The sequence below is a fragment of the Thermobia domestica genome, chromosome 1 (assembly GCF_964235325.1).
Source record: "Thermobia domestica chromosome 1, izTheDome1.hap1.1, whole genome shotgun sequence".
NCBI classification, from domain to species: domain Eukaryota; kingdom Metazoa; phylum Arthropoda; class Insecta; order Zygentoma; family Lepismatidae; genus Thermobia; species Thermobia domestica.
The window spans coordinates 389526730-389542735 of record NC_137454.1 but is presented as its reverse complement, the minus strand read 5'-3'; the positions used below and the strand labels follow the sequence as shown (position 1 = coordinate 389542735).

The 16006-nt window shown below is 37.8% G+C and overlaps 1 protein-coding gene across 2 annotated transcripts in view; it reads left to right on the top strand.

The window, feature by feature from the left end:
• The window catches only part of PolQ (DNA polymerase theta), a 176809-nt gene extending 171498 nt beyond the window's left edge, over positions 1-5311 (top strand). For both annotated transcript variants that reach the window (XM_081732418.1, XM_081732413.1), the window contains one exon: positions 5016-5311. In XM_081732418.1, the coding sequence (XP_081588544.1) occupies positions 5016-5038 (23 nt within the window). In that variant the 3' untranslated portion in view covers positions 5039-5311. The remainder of the gene's footprint in view (positions 1-5015) is intronic.
• The last annotated feature ends 10695 nt before the right edge of the window (positions 5312-16006 follow it).

Here is a 16006-nt window from a genome sequence, read left to right as displayed (position 1 = left end):
CCTCACCCTCAGTCGACTCCTACACCCTCACCCTCAATCGACTTCCTCACCGTCACACTCAGCCACCCTCACCCTCAATCGACGCCTTCACCCTCACCCTCAGCCACCCTCACCCTCAATCGACTCTTACCCTCACCCTCAGACACCCTTACCCTCAACCGACTCTCCCACCCTCACCCTCAATGAAATCTGTCACACTCACCCTCAGACACCCTCACCCTCATCTACCGAAATGAGGGTGAGTGAGGGTTAGGGCGGCCCTCTTGAGGGCAAAAATGAGTGAGGGTGCCCATCTCTGTCTACCTACGTCTGTGTGTCGACAGGTGTCAGAAGAAAAACATTTTTTCAGTATTTATAATGAATACACTGATCACCATTTATTCGGTTCCTACGGCTTGTATTACGTTAATTCCTCAATTTACCCATTTTTACACAGTAAACAGTGTCCATCAATTTTACAAAAGTGAAAAAAAAGAAAACAATACAAATAGAATCCTCAAATTAGTTGATCAACAATAGGGGCCTATATCAATAGGGAAAGCAATATTGCACTCGCTGTTTTGAATATGAAATGCTCTACTATTCATTGCCTTATATGTACTTTTCGACTGTAAGTCCTATGATACTGAGACATAGCCTTAGGTAAAAGAAATATTACATTCCCTTTTATAAGGATGAAATCGTGTAATATTCATACCCTTATATTTTTCAACTGTAAATTCTGTGATGCTGAGAAATATTCTTAGATAAAAGCAAAATTATATTAGCTATTGTAAAGATAAGATCGTGTAATATTCATACCCTTATATTTGCTTACTGTAAGTCCTGTGAGGCTTAGATGTATTCTAACAAGGGAGTTGTGCGCAAGTTGCGATCGCAATTGCAACAAAGTTGTGGTTTTCACGTAAGAGAATTACATGTACGGTACAAATATTCGCACAATATTTGCCATCGACGATTACATTGCACTTAACAATCATGAGCATATTCAGTCACCAAGTTCAAAAAATGGGTTGTTCCGATACCTCTGGGCAAAAGATTACGAGGATGAACATGACCACAATATATAAAGTGCCGGAAGCAGAGTTGCTTATCACAGTAGGGGCATTTCATGAATGCCTGCATTAAGCAGTCTTCCGAGTCGCACTGCGTTTAAACATTAAAAAAAAGCTTCGGTCACTGTTTGAAACCTCTCTGGTCGGAAGTCATCATATCCAGCTACAGTCCAGGAGTACCGAACAAGTCTGCGAAGACTGGAGAACAGAACTGATTATGCAGAATACACATGAGCAACGAAATTGAATCCCTGGACGATGGTGTGAACTGATAGTCGTGAAGGATAATGTAGTCTTCAATCCGCTTCAGCACCGCCTTTAAGGTATGCACCCTGGAGGAATGGTATTGACTGTATACACCATGTTTTGTGGTCGGATAGCATCGTTATGAGTCCTGTCACGGTGTGTCTCGAGCGAATCAACCAGAAGAAGAGACTCCTCCGCTGCATATGGTAAGGAGATATGTTGAGAGAATTGCTTCAGGAGCTTAGTGATTAGGCCGGACTTCGAGACAACTTGAACCAGATTTTGCGGTTTCAGCATGTGTTGCACTACTCGCACTCCAAACTGACCTCTAGGTTCCTTGTAAGTTACCAGCATCTTTGGAAACACGTATCCACTTGCCAACGTAACGGGTTGGATGGTGTAAGAATTAGTTGTAGCATGATCACTCCGCACCAAACTTCTTACCGACTTCTCTCCGTTGAAATGCAAAGCTTGCGATGAGTTAAGTTTCTTCCGTATACCACTTTGATCGGTATTATAAATCTGTATACGTTCCATGGTGTTCATTAAGAACATTACCTCCTTGCGAAACGCTTCACATATTTCATCCACGTCACCACCTGTATTCCAGGCTTTAGTGATTACACATTTTATTGCCCGTGAGCCAAGATGGTGTCTCCGTTTAAACCTTGCAACTCATCCATGGATAGATGCAGTGAATCGGATCAGTCCTATTTCTCGGGCTTTTTCCAAACTCCACGCACGAATATCGATGTCGTGAGCGTTAGTGCCTAGAACAGTTCTCGCTAAACCTGATTTTTTCAGCTACATAATCGCCAAGCACGTGCAGTTTTGACCGCTTGCCTGCCTCCCCTCTCTCTACCACGTGACGTAAGTATCGTAGATGATGTATGTCTTGCACCATATGATATCGTTTTTGTACTGTATTGAAGCTTGATCATTTAGTTTTCCCAGAATCCTGGAATGCAATTATCTCCTGTCTTTTCAAAAGTTATATCAGCCCACTTGTTCCTCTTCGGTGGGCTTGGCACATAAGCAGACTACGGGATTCCATCACTTCCTAACAACTCTTAATCACTATCAGGTTCTGGATTATCTATAAGTTCTTCACAATCAGACAAGTCTTCTTCTGCGTATTCATATTCTTCTACGTAGTCGATTGTATTTTCCTTTTTGTATATTATTACCATTGGTTGCCACCGTTTCATCTATCACATTGATTATGAATGCAGCTGTATTTCTCTCATTTACTGTAATTTCTATAGATCATCTTTTGTGTTTGTAATGGCTAACAATAATGCTCACTATATTTGCAGGATTCATTATCACACGATTGCATTAACAGTGAGAGTATGTGACCGTCGTATTCTAATGAATCCGAGGGTGCACTTGCCTCAGCATTACGCAAAGGTAGTTGCGCAAAAAAAATGACATTGTCAAACACAATCGCAAGAATCATTTAGGGCAAAAGAAACAAAATTTTATGATGAGAGAAAGTTTATATGAACCAAAAACTATTGAAGTTAATATTACAAAACAAAGTTTTGAGCTGAGGGCTCCGATTACAGGTTAAATGATAAGAGAAATGTTACGATACGCTTGTTCAGTGTGTATGCTGGTAGGCCATCTTCTCTGGTGTCCCCTGCCTTGGATTCATTTCGAGTCCATGTGGCCCCCTTGTTCCAACCTGCTCCTCGATCCTGGCACCGGCTGCTGGAGCTCTGCTGCTTCCTACCGCTGGAACTGCGAGAATGAGGACGAGTCCCTGCTGGGATGCGTGGAGACTGTATTGGTTGTTCGTGCTGCCGCCTGGTGGCCGCTTCGTCAATTGTCCCAATTGACGATCAGCACGCGTAGAGATTGTCTGCCGTCCACAAGTAACGTAAGGCGCTACGAAACCGGTAACACCATACACGGACGGAGTAACTGCCGACGTTGATGCAACACAGACAGGGGGTCACTATTATACTGGGTTCATTGCTCTTATGCGTTCATGTCTGTCTGGTTTCACTAGATGTCGCGTCGTCAGGTGACCTTCGGTACGTCGCGGCGTGTTCACTATAGCATACATTGCACATACCTACAGTAGTTGGAAGAACACTGTTTACAATGAATGCAGTTACCAACATCATTATATCATGTTCAGTTTGGTCCACTGTGAGCGAAATATCGCATCTTCGTAGCTTACAGTGTAATTGGCGATGGCACTTAGTTTATACATGTTTGTAATCAGCACTCCAACATATTCATACAAACTACAACTCAACTGTAATTGCGATCGCAACTTCCGCTGGTTCGATTCCCGGCGGGAGCTCATGTGGTTTGGATTCCACGTTAATCAGTAGGTCCACGTCTCATATAGCCTCGCTGCTGAACGGGACGTAAAACTCAAAATCACCTCAAATCACCGCAACTTCCGCTAACTCTCTTGTAACGTAAAAAGAGTTTCACGGTATATTTTCGAATCCAAGAGCAGGTCTTTTGCTGCACTTTCATGCTTAAAAATGTGGGTTCACCCTTTAGTTTTGCGCCATACGATGTGGGACTGAGGGCCATATTCTCCGTGAAGAAAACCAAGGTTATAATGACACTGGTAGTGACACTGACGATTCAATAAACCCTTCCACTGAGGAAATCTAAAGAAGGGCTGAATCTGATTTGATTTTTAGTGTAGTCTTACTGTAAGTTTTGAAAATACCCAGTATTGCTGTAGATTTTTAGAAGTCCTTTGTTAGAAAAATAGTGGGTCGTCTCTTTCACGTTTCTCGATCTTCAGCTTTCTGTTTTAACTCCCAATATTTTCTTCTATTTTTCAAATCATCGATCAGTTGTATTCTTCCTACTCCTCGGTTTCCTTCCATCTTTTCTTCTATGGCGGTATCAAGAAGACAATTTCTTCGAAAGATGTGTCCAATCCGATTGGTCTTCCTACGAAGGATGCTGGCTAAAAACATCTCTTCTTCTCTCCTATCCGTTTTAAAACATCTTCGTTTTGTACTCTCTCTGTCCATTTTATTTTCTCCATCTTCCTCCAACACCACATGTCGAAACTCTCTAAAGATTTCTTCTGTAACTACCGTAATGTCAAAGTTTCAGAACCACACAGTCCAATACTTCACACTTGACCAACTTTTTCTTAAGTCCAACATTGAGCCTGCTAGTTAAGAGTGATCGTTTCTTGTTGAATGCTTCTTTGGTTGTGGCAATTCTTGACCTCATCTCTTTGATGCTGTAGTAAGCGTCTCTCGTTAAAATACTTCTGAAATATTTGAGATGATCGACTTCCTCCAGTTCTCTTTGTTTTCCTCTGATCCGTAAGGGCGCGTTTCCACAGAATATTCTCTTGATTTTCAATTTTTCGATGTTGATATCCATTCCATATAGTTTCCCAGTGTCAACTATTTTGTCAATCATCTCCTGTAGTCGTTCTTCGGTTCTAGCTGAGATTTATCATTAGGTAAAAGCAATATTACCTTCATTGTGAAGATGAAATCGTCTAATCTTCCCTTCCCTTATATTTTCCGACTGTAAGTGGCCTGACACTGAGACTTGTATAAATTAAACGAGAGGTAACCTTCTGTGTACGATCATAGCAGTACCCTCTGTGTCAATGTATGTAACTTAATTTACCGTTAATTGTATGTTTTGTCTCATTGTTACTGCGTTTTCTTCTTTCTCAATACTGAAGGATTAAAAATAATTCTTATTTTAAAGGTTGCATCCAAGGATATTCTTGAAGTCGCTCAAATTGTGAAGAATGGAATGGAAGGCGCAGTGGAATTATCTGTACATCTACCAGTAAAAATATCTTGTGGAGATTCCTGGGGCAAGCTTAACGAAATGAACTTAAATTGAGTAAATTGTTAATTAATTTATTTATTTGTGGTGTGCTGAAACCTTAGGTTAGGTTAGTGTTGATAAGCTGACAACTCAGGTGCCGTTAGTGAAACATTGTTGAGATTTTTTTTTTTTTTTTTTTTTTTTTTTTGTTACGCTCGACAAGTTAAAAATTGATCAAGACCTTTCAGATTATATAATTTATAATTAATTACGATTAATCGAATATTAAATCTAATGTACATCTAATTATACGAGGTATGATCATTTAATTCCTGAATTTTCTGTAGATAAAAAAAAGTCGTCTTACCGATACACTAGCGGAAGCTGTTAACTTCAGGATAATCTCCTCTTGGTAAGGGACATACTTTGGTACACGAATGTACTACTACCCGGAAACACTCCTGGAACTCATTTGCATAATATGTTTGTTACACGCGTTCGATGTTTAGAATGACATCGAAGCTGTGCTTTTTTAAAGGCAATTTTTAATTTTGTAAACAGGCAAAAGTTACGTAGTGCTAAGTCAGGGGAATAATTTGGTTAAGTTTCGGAATGAATTTGGAAGCTAGAAACACGATGCTCTAGATACCTGTAATTTTTTCGCTAACATGAAAATACACATATAAGTTATTTTCACATTTGCTACGTGAAAACTATGTTAATTGGTGTGCAACCAAGTTGACAGCATGTTCGAACATGTCAGAACACGTACAAGTACGAATGATTGTGCACCCTGCTTATTTCAGGAATTAAATTGATACATCTCGTATATTGCAGTTTAATTATTTACTAAATTATTTTCACCTGCAGTATTAAACAAAATTATGTAAATAATAAATTATTTGTTGCTGATTTTTTCTCATAGATAAGGATGTTATTTCTTATATATTTATGCTAAAGCTCAAAAGTAAATATGTTCTTCGATAGGATTTGGGAATGGAAAGAGTAAAAATTCCGTTATTTATACTACCATAGACGTACACATCGAAAAGGTTAAGAAGAAATGTTCCTTTAATATTTCGTATCCTACAAGACATCATGAAGTCTGAAGCAGATTAAAGATTTTTTTCCTCCAATGACTTATTAATAATTATTTTTCTCCTTCCCTTAATCCAGAAGCCTCACGCGCTTATGCATATGTTCAACTAATCAAATTTCATTTAATTTTACACAAATAGTAAAAAATGACGCTCGTTTCGAATGTTATTGCAGGGGAGAAAATATCAGCGAGAATTAACGTTTGAACAGTACTGTTCGTTAAGATTCTGAATTGTTTGATTTACTTATTTATTTATTTTATTGAGAGTTTTACACTCTTGTTTTCTCGCTATACGAAAACTGTGATAAATTTTTAGTAGTTTATAGTGTGCAACAATTTTGCGTGTGTGTGAGATGACGTTTTGTGATGTTATTTCATGTTAATATTGTACGTAATTAATGGAACAATGGACATTGTAAATTATATAATGATAACGTTCCTATAATCTTTTGTATTGTCTGTAGGTATTGTCTACTATTTTATCCAGTTTTTGTAAATAATAAAATAAAATACGTTAAAATATTACTTTAAATTCTATGCATTTTTAATTATTTAAATTATGAATTGACGCATGGTTATAATAAATTATAAATTTACACATTTTTTAACTGCGTCTAATATTTAATGTCCTATTAACTGTACGATTTCGGTGTTCCCTGTCACTTAAGCCTTTCTGAAAATACTTGTCCGTAAGTGTTTCACATCAAAGAGAACATGTTAAAGTGCAAGGTTATATTATGAGATTATCAAGCTTTCTGACTTGACGACTTTTACCGTGCGCACGGAGTAGTTCAAGATAAAATTTTAAGAGGTGAAATGAGTTGCCCAGTTTTTTCGTTTATCTATGCAAAGACTTATTATATAAGGATAAATTTAATGTATCTGGAAAAACTCCTTGCTATACATAATCAAGTGCTAAGCCGTCTATTCAAAATGGTTGTTAGATATTTTAGTAGTTGTACTGCTTTCTGAAGTGAGTTATCAAGTACGTATCAACATATAGGAGGAAAATACTTGTGTATTTTTGCCTGTCTTTCGTAACTTTTTGTAAATATTGCGGTTATGCTATGTGAGGCTAGAAAACCGAAGATGTTGAGGGCGCGGTGGTTCACCTACGGTGCTTGGGGTCCCTGGTTCGATCCCAGCTCGCGTCGTGTGGACTTTGTGGTGGACAAACACCGTGCTCATGGGTTTTCTCGGGATTCTCCCGTTTCCTTCCACTTTCTTCATTCCACCATTTCATTCATTTCTCATAATCACCGTCTCTTTTAGCCTAACCGGCTTAAGCGTGGGACGTAAAACTGAAAGATTTCATTTCAAAACCAAAGATGCATTGTTTTAATTTTGGTGGTGTTGGGATCGATGCCAGACTAAGACAATTGAATAAAAGAAAAACTGAAATCGCTGTTTTCTTTAGAAGTTTAAGCCTCCACCATGCGGTTATGCTATGTATTATTTATGATTTACATAGAACGGGACGTATGCGAGACGTATCATATTTATAGCAATAACCAACTTTTTTACAAATTTAGACATCGTTAATTTGTACACCAATATTTATGAACATTTTGTTTTGTTGAAATGAAAGAATGGGATTTTGGGGGAAATGGTTTTAGTGTATGTAATTTTACGTTTTGTCGTGTAAGCACTGACTCACGACTAGGCATTGACAAATATGAAACAGGTACATGACTCAGATTATTGATGTAGAATCCAACACAAGTAGATCAATCAGCTCTAATATGATGTTTATCCTGATAAGTATTTTGTCACAACTACCACGATTTCGGAAAGCGAAGTAGTTGTGATTTTCGACTCGAGCTGAGGTCATGGACTTTTTGTATTTGCGGTGAAACTGTAAGGACATGTACCAATGAAGCTACTTTCTCTCTCTCTCTCTCTCTCTCTCTAATCATATTTGTCAATGCATGGACTTACTTGCACGTTGACTTCTGAAAGATAATACATTTTAGTACTTGGAAACAATTTTAAAGACATAATTACATAGTAGTTTTACAGATAAAGAATTTAATTAATTAATTACAATTGAATTTTGAAATACTTAACATTTTTTCACTGTTATTTGAAAGTTATTTAAAGAGTAATGAACTAAAAGTACGTACAATAATGGACAAAAATTAAATAATTAAGTTGAATAGCGTCCGTAACAATATTTTCCAATTTTGATAAAAGATAACGTGTGTTTTCACCATGGGCGTTGGCAGGGGGGGTCGACCTCCCTGGAAATCTAGTTGAGCTGAGCGAAGCGAAGCTCTTATACTCGGGTTAGCCGTTTGGTTGTCCGCGAACTCCTCCTAGACCGTTTGGCCTATCTCAACCAAACTTAGCACGCTGATAGAGTATGTCGTGCTGAGTGACAACATAGGTCGAAATCAAAAATCCGATGTACCATCGAGGAATAATCACCGAAAAACGCTTCCTCCTAGACCGTTTGGCCGATCTCAACCAAACTTAGCACGCTGATAGAGTATGTCGTGCTGAGTGACAACATAGGTCGAAATCAAAAATCCGATGTACCATCGGGGAATAATCACCGAAAAACGCTTGCGTAGACTTAACATGGGGAAAAAGTTTTCACGCGATTTTTTGTCAACAATTAAAAATGGCATTTATTATTGCATAATGGCCAGGAATGATTACGTAGTTTAAGCTCGCTCAGCTCATTTCATTGCAATCGGGTACATCCATTGCATTCCTAGTTAATATTACCTTGATCTTGAAGTAATCAAGTATATATATTGAACTTAGAAGGAGTTTCCGGAGACAGGATCGTATGTTCCCTCCGTATCACTTCACGATAATTCCTGTTTTCAAAATCTCAAACGTTGAAAGAATGAAGTAAGTTATCCTCAATCGTTCCCATAGAAAATGAAGAGCCACATCTTTTAATACTTCTGCAGCGGTTTCCTTTGTAAAGCAGAATAAGTGTTTCTCTGACTCATTTGTCTGACCTTTGCAACAATCGGAAAAGTATGAGCATTTAACACATATTGATGTTAAAAATAACCCAAGAATTCTGTTTGTGAAGGCAATAATGTCACCGACTCCTCTGCACCTGTTTGCCCTCTGGCTGTAGCAAGGTGATCCTGAATGACCTAGCCTCCATTTAAACCAAGAATCTTGATGGATTACAGAGAGGGGAAGGGGTCGAGAAAACAAAACTGCAAATGGAGCAGCAGGGACAATGATTCTAATGTTGTCAAACATTGTCTTCCTTGTTCTTAGTAGCGTTCTGAGCAGAAAGAAATTGAGTTTTTTTTTCTTATGAGACCCCGCGGTTTAAAAGTACAATGTTATTTTTAGCGGGGAGGATGGAGATTGGCCCTTTTCAAGAAGAGAAAGGTTTAGTTTTGCATAGTTGGTTGTGCGCAGTTATTGGAAATCCGTGTTTCTGGTGTGTCATATAGGCGGTTTTCGTTTTCAATACTTCAAAGTTCCTCGGAAGTGTCGGAAAGTGATAAATGTGTGTGGTTTTCGATCTCTGGTCTCTTTCAGAGTTTAGTGGGTGTTTTCCCCTTAGTTTATAATTTATTTAATATCTCATGTGTAGGTGAGTGAATTAGAAAGAATTGCTTTTTAAAAATTAATCAAGCATAAGCATAAGCAAATGAAACTCGATGTTTTTCTAAAACAGCAAGTGTCCTCAAAATTGGAAAACACCAAACGTGATATTCTGTGTTGAAAAGAGTTGCCAGAGGGCAATATCGTTAGCGTACCTTCTCCCCAAATGTCCCCTTGTGCAACTTTATTAGGTGAGGAGACGTCCTGTGACCCAAAAGACATTGGCAATTATATAGACTTTAATTTGTAGTCAAGTTTGTCGGACACTGGTCGATATGAAATATTGATGTCGCCGTGGCACCCGACCGAAACATGTGATTTTAAACAAGATGTTATGCCAGGAAAACGCCCCTTTTTGTATAAGTGGTTTGTTGAATTTCCGTGGCTAGCATATTCTAGAAAGTTGCGAGGGGGATTGTGCAAGCAGTGTTCTTTTTCGATCTCCGGTAAAAAGAGGATTGCAAGGGTCTTTTATACTAACACCGTTTAGCAAATATAATGTTTTTTTTGCATCTGCTCGACGACACGAACAATCTGAATGGCATCGGGCGTCCACAGAACGTGCTCAGTTATTTTCGAATGTTATGTCTACGAAAAGTTTGTCCGTTGATTTGAAAATTGACGAAGCGGCTCGGAAGCAACCGAAAACCGAAAAAAAAAAAACTCATCAATCATTAAGACAATTGTCTTTTGTGCGACACATGATTTGTCTTTACGAGGAAAGAATGCTAAATCTGGCAATTTCTACGATCTTCTCCAATTTCAAGTAGATTCAGGAGATATAACATTAAAGCAACACTTTGAAATTGCCGCTCAAAATGCAAAATACTTATCTGTGCAGACTCAAAATGAATTGATATCAGTTGCAGGCAACACTTTATATGAACAGTATATAAAGCCTAAAATTGTTTCCTCCCACTATTATAGTGTGCTTGCAGGTGAGACAGCTGATATTGGGGATGTAGAACAATTGTCTCTAAGTATTCGGTTTTATGACACTGTTGAAAATCAGATGCGAGAAGATTTCGTAGGTTTCATTCCATTAGGAGAGTTAAACGCCGCATATATTGCTAGAATAATTCTAAAAGCATTGGAAGAACGTGGATTATCTCAGTGTGAACTTGTAGGGCAGGGTTTCGAAGGTTGTTCCACCATGGCTGGATGTAGTAACGGTGTACAAAGCATTATCAGACGACAATTCCCAAAAGCGTTTTTTTTTTTACCGTTGTGCATCACACAAGCTTAATTTTGTCGTTAATAAGCTGTTCCGTTTCTTACATACGAAACACAGTGGATACTATCAAAGAAATCACAATTTTCTTTCGCGAGAGCCCATTAAGAAGAAAAAATATTCCAAATATCCCACTTCTTTCTGAAACCCACTGGACTTCCAAAAACAGCGGCATCAAAAAATGTTCTGAACATTTCATAGAAATAGTGTGTGCGTTAGAAGAACTGTCAATAAATTCTACAGTTTCTGAAACTAGAAGCAATGCTTATCGTCTTTTTTGTGCAGAAACAACAGGAGACTTTATTGTTTCTTTGTCAGTTATCAGTCAATATTCCTCGTACCTTGAGCCAGTAGCACAAATTTTGCAAGTAGTTCAGTTGAACTTAATGGCGGCAAAATCACACATTTCGGAGTTGATTTGTATGTTCAAAGAACAGAGATATACAGCTGAAGTTACATTTCATTCGATCTTCGAAAAGTGTATTCGTGTTGCTGATGAACTTAATATTCAGCTGTCAGTTCCCAGACTTGCATCTCGACAAGTTCATCGTGCTAATACTCCATACACAAATGCGGAAGAATATTATTGGCGAATCATATTTATATCGTACATAGATTCTTTGTTACAGTCGCTAAATAATAGATTTTCGGAAGAACATAGTCCAGGCTTTTCACTCTTCACACTGCATCCCCGTGAAATAAAAAACACCTCTAAACTACAATTCATGAAGATGATGGATGAAATAAATGAAATTTATGAATTTGACAATTTCCTTCCTCAAGCTGAATGCTGGTACGATTTATGGAAACACAGAAATCTAGATGCAGACAGTTTAGAGAAACTCTCTTTTTGATTTGATGGATCACGCCACATTTTATCCGGAAATAAAGCAATAAAACGTAATAATGCTTATCTATATATAGATTTTTTATGTGCACTTTCCTCTATATTGTGTGTTCGCTTCACACCCGCAATATATAATTTGATTGTTCTGCGTTTTGTAAAGTGGTTACGGAAGAAAGAAAGATTTTGTGCATTTTGTGTGAACTTTATGAAACAAGACAAATAATTATTTCTACCTGGTGGCTTAGTTATTTACAAACACGAAGATGACAACGATTTTATCTTATAAAATCTGTTCTTTTCCTGTTTGGTAAGTAAAACCGTAATATTTTCGTAAATACATTTTTGCATATGTTATTTTTTTTATTTCTGTTTATGTGAAATGATTAGGTTCTGATTTTCATGCACAAAAAATATTTTCTTGTACTTATCGAGATACCGAGAGCAGTCTCGTTGTTGCATGACTTCGCAAAGGACTGATAAATAAACATCAAGGAACACAGTATTGTTATAAAGTTTTCTATTTTGGGGTTGGTTTATTCTGAGTTTAGTGTCTCTTACAGCCCCGAGGTGAGATGTGGACATAAAGCTTCATATGGAATGCAAACTTCATGAGCTCAACTTCTACCGGGAATCTAACTCGAATCTCCCACACCAAAGGCACGTACGGTAGCAACATAGTCACGAACATGCAATCTCTCTCTCTCTCTTTGATTATTTCAACGTTTGAGATGTTGAAAACAGGAATTATTATGAAGTATTAAAGAGGGAACATACGATTCTGTCTTTGGAAAGTTCTTCTAAAGTCAACATAGTATATGTACTTGCATGACTTCCTAATTATAATATTGTGATTTTGTTTAATATATATATAATTAGCGTTTGTTCTTGACTCTGCGAAAGTTTCTGGCGACGCCGATGTTTATATAAGCAAAAGTAGGCTATTATTATTGTTGTTGTTATTCAACAAATATTTACATGAGGGAAACACGCAATATGTATTAGTGGAATATTCCTATTTAGCTCCTCTACAAATATTTTGATGTGCAGTTCATATCTTCTTCTGTATGTGATTTGCAAGGGGGATAAGGGGAATTTCCTCCTCGATTGCTGTTTTCATTTGGTGCATATTTGAAAATGGAGAGAGAGAAAAAGAATCGCTCTGACCCTGTGATTTGCAATGCTGCCATGCAATGCTGCGCTGTAACTTGAGTTACATTGTTTTGTCGCTATAACCATTTTTGAATTTCAGGCCACCGATATTTATGTTCACTAGGCCCAGCATTGAGCTGAGTCAAATACTTTTGAAAATATACCAAAGAGAATTTCGATATAAGTAGGAAATTAGCCGGTCTGTAGCGACTTTACGGCTCTTTTTCTCAAAACTGCTCCACCAAAGATACAGCGTTTTGTCGCGACAGGGCAGAATGTATAATAGTTTTTAAAAGGACTATCTTCGATTCCTTTTCCTTTATTGTAAATAGATACAACAGCCTGCAAATTAAAATAAATATTTACAACTATTTTAGTTGCAGCAATTTACAAACGTATGCAGGGCCGGATTTCCCAATAGGCCTTAGAATGGGAGGCCGGATTTCCCAATAGGCCTAACATTGCTGCCTTAGAATGTTACGCTATTAATTTACTTTATATTCATTTGTTGCAATCAGGCTTTACCTGCGAATGTGCTTCCATCTATTGAGTATAGATCTGCATCAAAAGCTGTGTTACCATGGCAAACAAGAAATTTGCCAATCTTCCCGGAGGTTTGGTAAGACACGTATTATTTAATCGTATTGTTGCAGTATAAATTACATTTAAATAAAACTAATTTTATATCAGTTTGTAATTACAGTAGAGCGTCGATTATCCGAAGTAATTGGGGGACATGGGTGTTCGGAAAACTGGTTTGTTCGGATAATCGAACTGTACATGTTTATTTGCCAAAAAGAAGTACTGTACAGTAAATTTATTCATAAAAACAGGCATCATTTTAAGTATTACAAAGTAACGTACAAAGGCAACTTTAGTAGGAATATATAGTATGTGGCACAGTTTATTAAACAAAAATATGTATATATTACATACGCATTTTGCATGAACAATACACACAGTACACAAAATTAACGTTTAAAAAATCCTTTAAGCGAGCGAGTACACAGTTCGGTTAAGCGGTCGTTCGGTTGACCGACGTTCGGATAATCGACGCTCTACTGTATGTAATTGTAAATTAGTAATGAGCAAATATTGAGCAGCTCGCCAAACATGTGACGAGTACCCTACGCTTGAGCGATTGTCAATCATTCACTTGCCTTAGTCATCCGTCTCTCTTAGCCTAAAAGGCATAATCGTGGGGTCGAACCAGGGACTCCACGCAGGGGCAGACCAAAGGCTGGGTTATTCGGGCAACTTCCTGGGGCGCCAAAACGAGCCTCAAAAATTAAATTTTATAATGTTTCCTACTGACTTTTTTGGTTTATATTCTTGTAAAGTAGGGTCAATTACATTATATTTTTCCATTCCACCACGGAAGAAGAGAGTTTCATAGTACTAGTAGGATGGAGACATATCATGTAGAAAAAAGAGTGGAGTGAGAGTTGGTGTTGTTTATAGCGGGCCATGTTCGTTCTGAACTTTTCCCAGACAATGAATATTATTGGATTTTTATATATGTTACTCTTTTAAGGTGGTAATGGAGAGGGAGTACCGTATATACACAACACTTACTTTTGATTTCTTAGAAACGACACCGCTTCGCCAAACTGTCGGTCTTTGTTGAAAGTAGTGTCTAGGAGGTGTTATTGCTTCGCTATGTATAATTCTTGCCAAATCATTCATTTCGACAGTGTTTGTGAAATCGAATATACCACTCTGCAACAACATAGGAGGGGGTTAAAAGCGGCTCTACGAAAAACATAACATTCAGCTACTATTTCGAACCCTTCCTCCCGCTAGCACATGTTATTTTCATTGTTACTAATAGCAATGGTCGATAAACTAAAACTCATCAGTTCAACCCCCCTTCCTTCACTATAAAAGAGTCAGTAAGCCTTTTCAAGGATATCGGATGTGTGATGTAGTGAGGCTGTCCGTCCTATATGTTATTTCGTTAGAGAATATTAGTAAAGCAGGGTACAATTTTTAAAATGTTAGAGGAAAAACATTCCGGATCTTATTACAGAAAAAGGAAACAGCAAAACATCCACGAGGAAGAAAAACAAGCAGCAGTTTTGAAGAAGTTCATTAATCCTATAATGCATAGTGGTAAATGATCTGTGCTTTCCTATTTAACGGTATGTAGTGACCTCACAACTCCCAGGCATCGTACGTGATAATAGAAAATGCCCATGAAACATGTTCTTTGATGCTTCTACGTTTGATAAAATGAAAAAAAAACTGGTGTGAAAAGCTTTACTAGAGATGTATAAAACAAATTCCAAAGGTCTAGCTCTAGGGGTTAAATCCAGGGGCGTCATTTAGGGGGGGAAGGAGGGGGCAATTGCCCCCCCCCCAAGAGTTTGAGGAATACATATACTTTAATAGATTGTCTACTAATGTAATAGTACAAAACGTGAAAGTCTTATGTCGGTGGTGCTCTTGCCCCCCCCCCCAAGCGAAGTCTGAAATGACGCCCCTGGTTAAATCACAAGCAAAGTATCACACACACGAATTTCTTCGCAGTAGTACATAAACACAAGGTAAAAAATTAAATTTATTATCTCAACTATTAAGTGGTTGAGTGAATTTGAAATGAAGAGCGAAGGGAGATTTCAAACGGAAACTTCATTCATTCCAGTTAGAACTATGGATATCAAAAAACTAAAAATGGTGAATTGGGGTGGAAACTAATAACCCAGGTGTGATCTCAAGATTGTGAACATGTGTTTTGAGCTCTCTCTGCAAACGACAAATTGAAAAATAGAAGAATATTACAATTCTTTAGAAAAACTACGGTCTGAAGCCATCAGGGAGACGCAGAAAGCGACCGAAGAACTCGAGATTTTTTAGAAGCCTCATTCCGACGCTAGTAGGATAGAGACGCTTCTGACTGAAATAAAAACGTTTGGGGTTCTATCTTTCAATTACGTAGTCTTTTTCAAATTCATTCCTGAACTTTCACGAGCTTTGGCACTAATTCAGCTTGGATCAATCATCTAGATATATATATT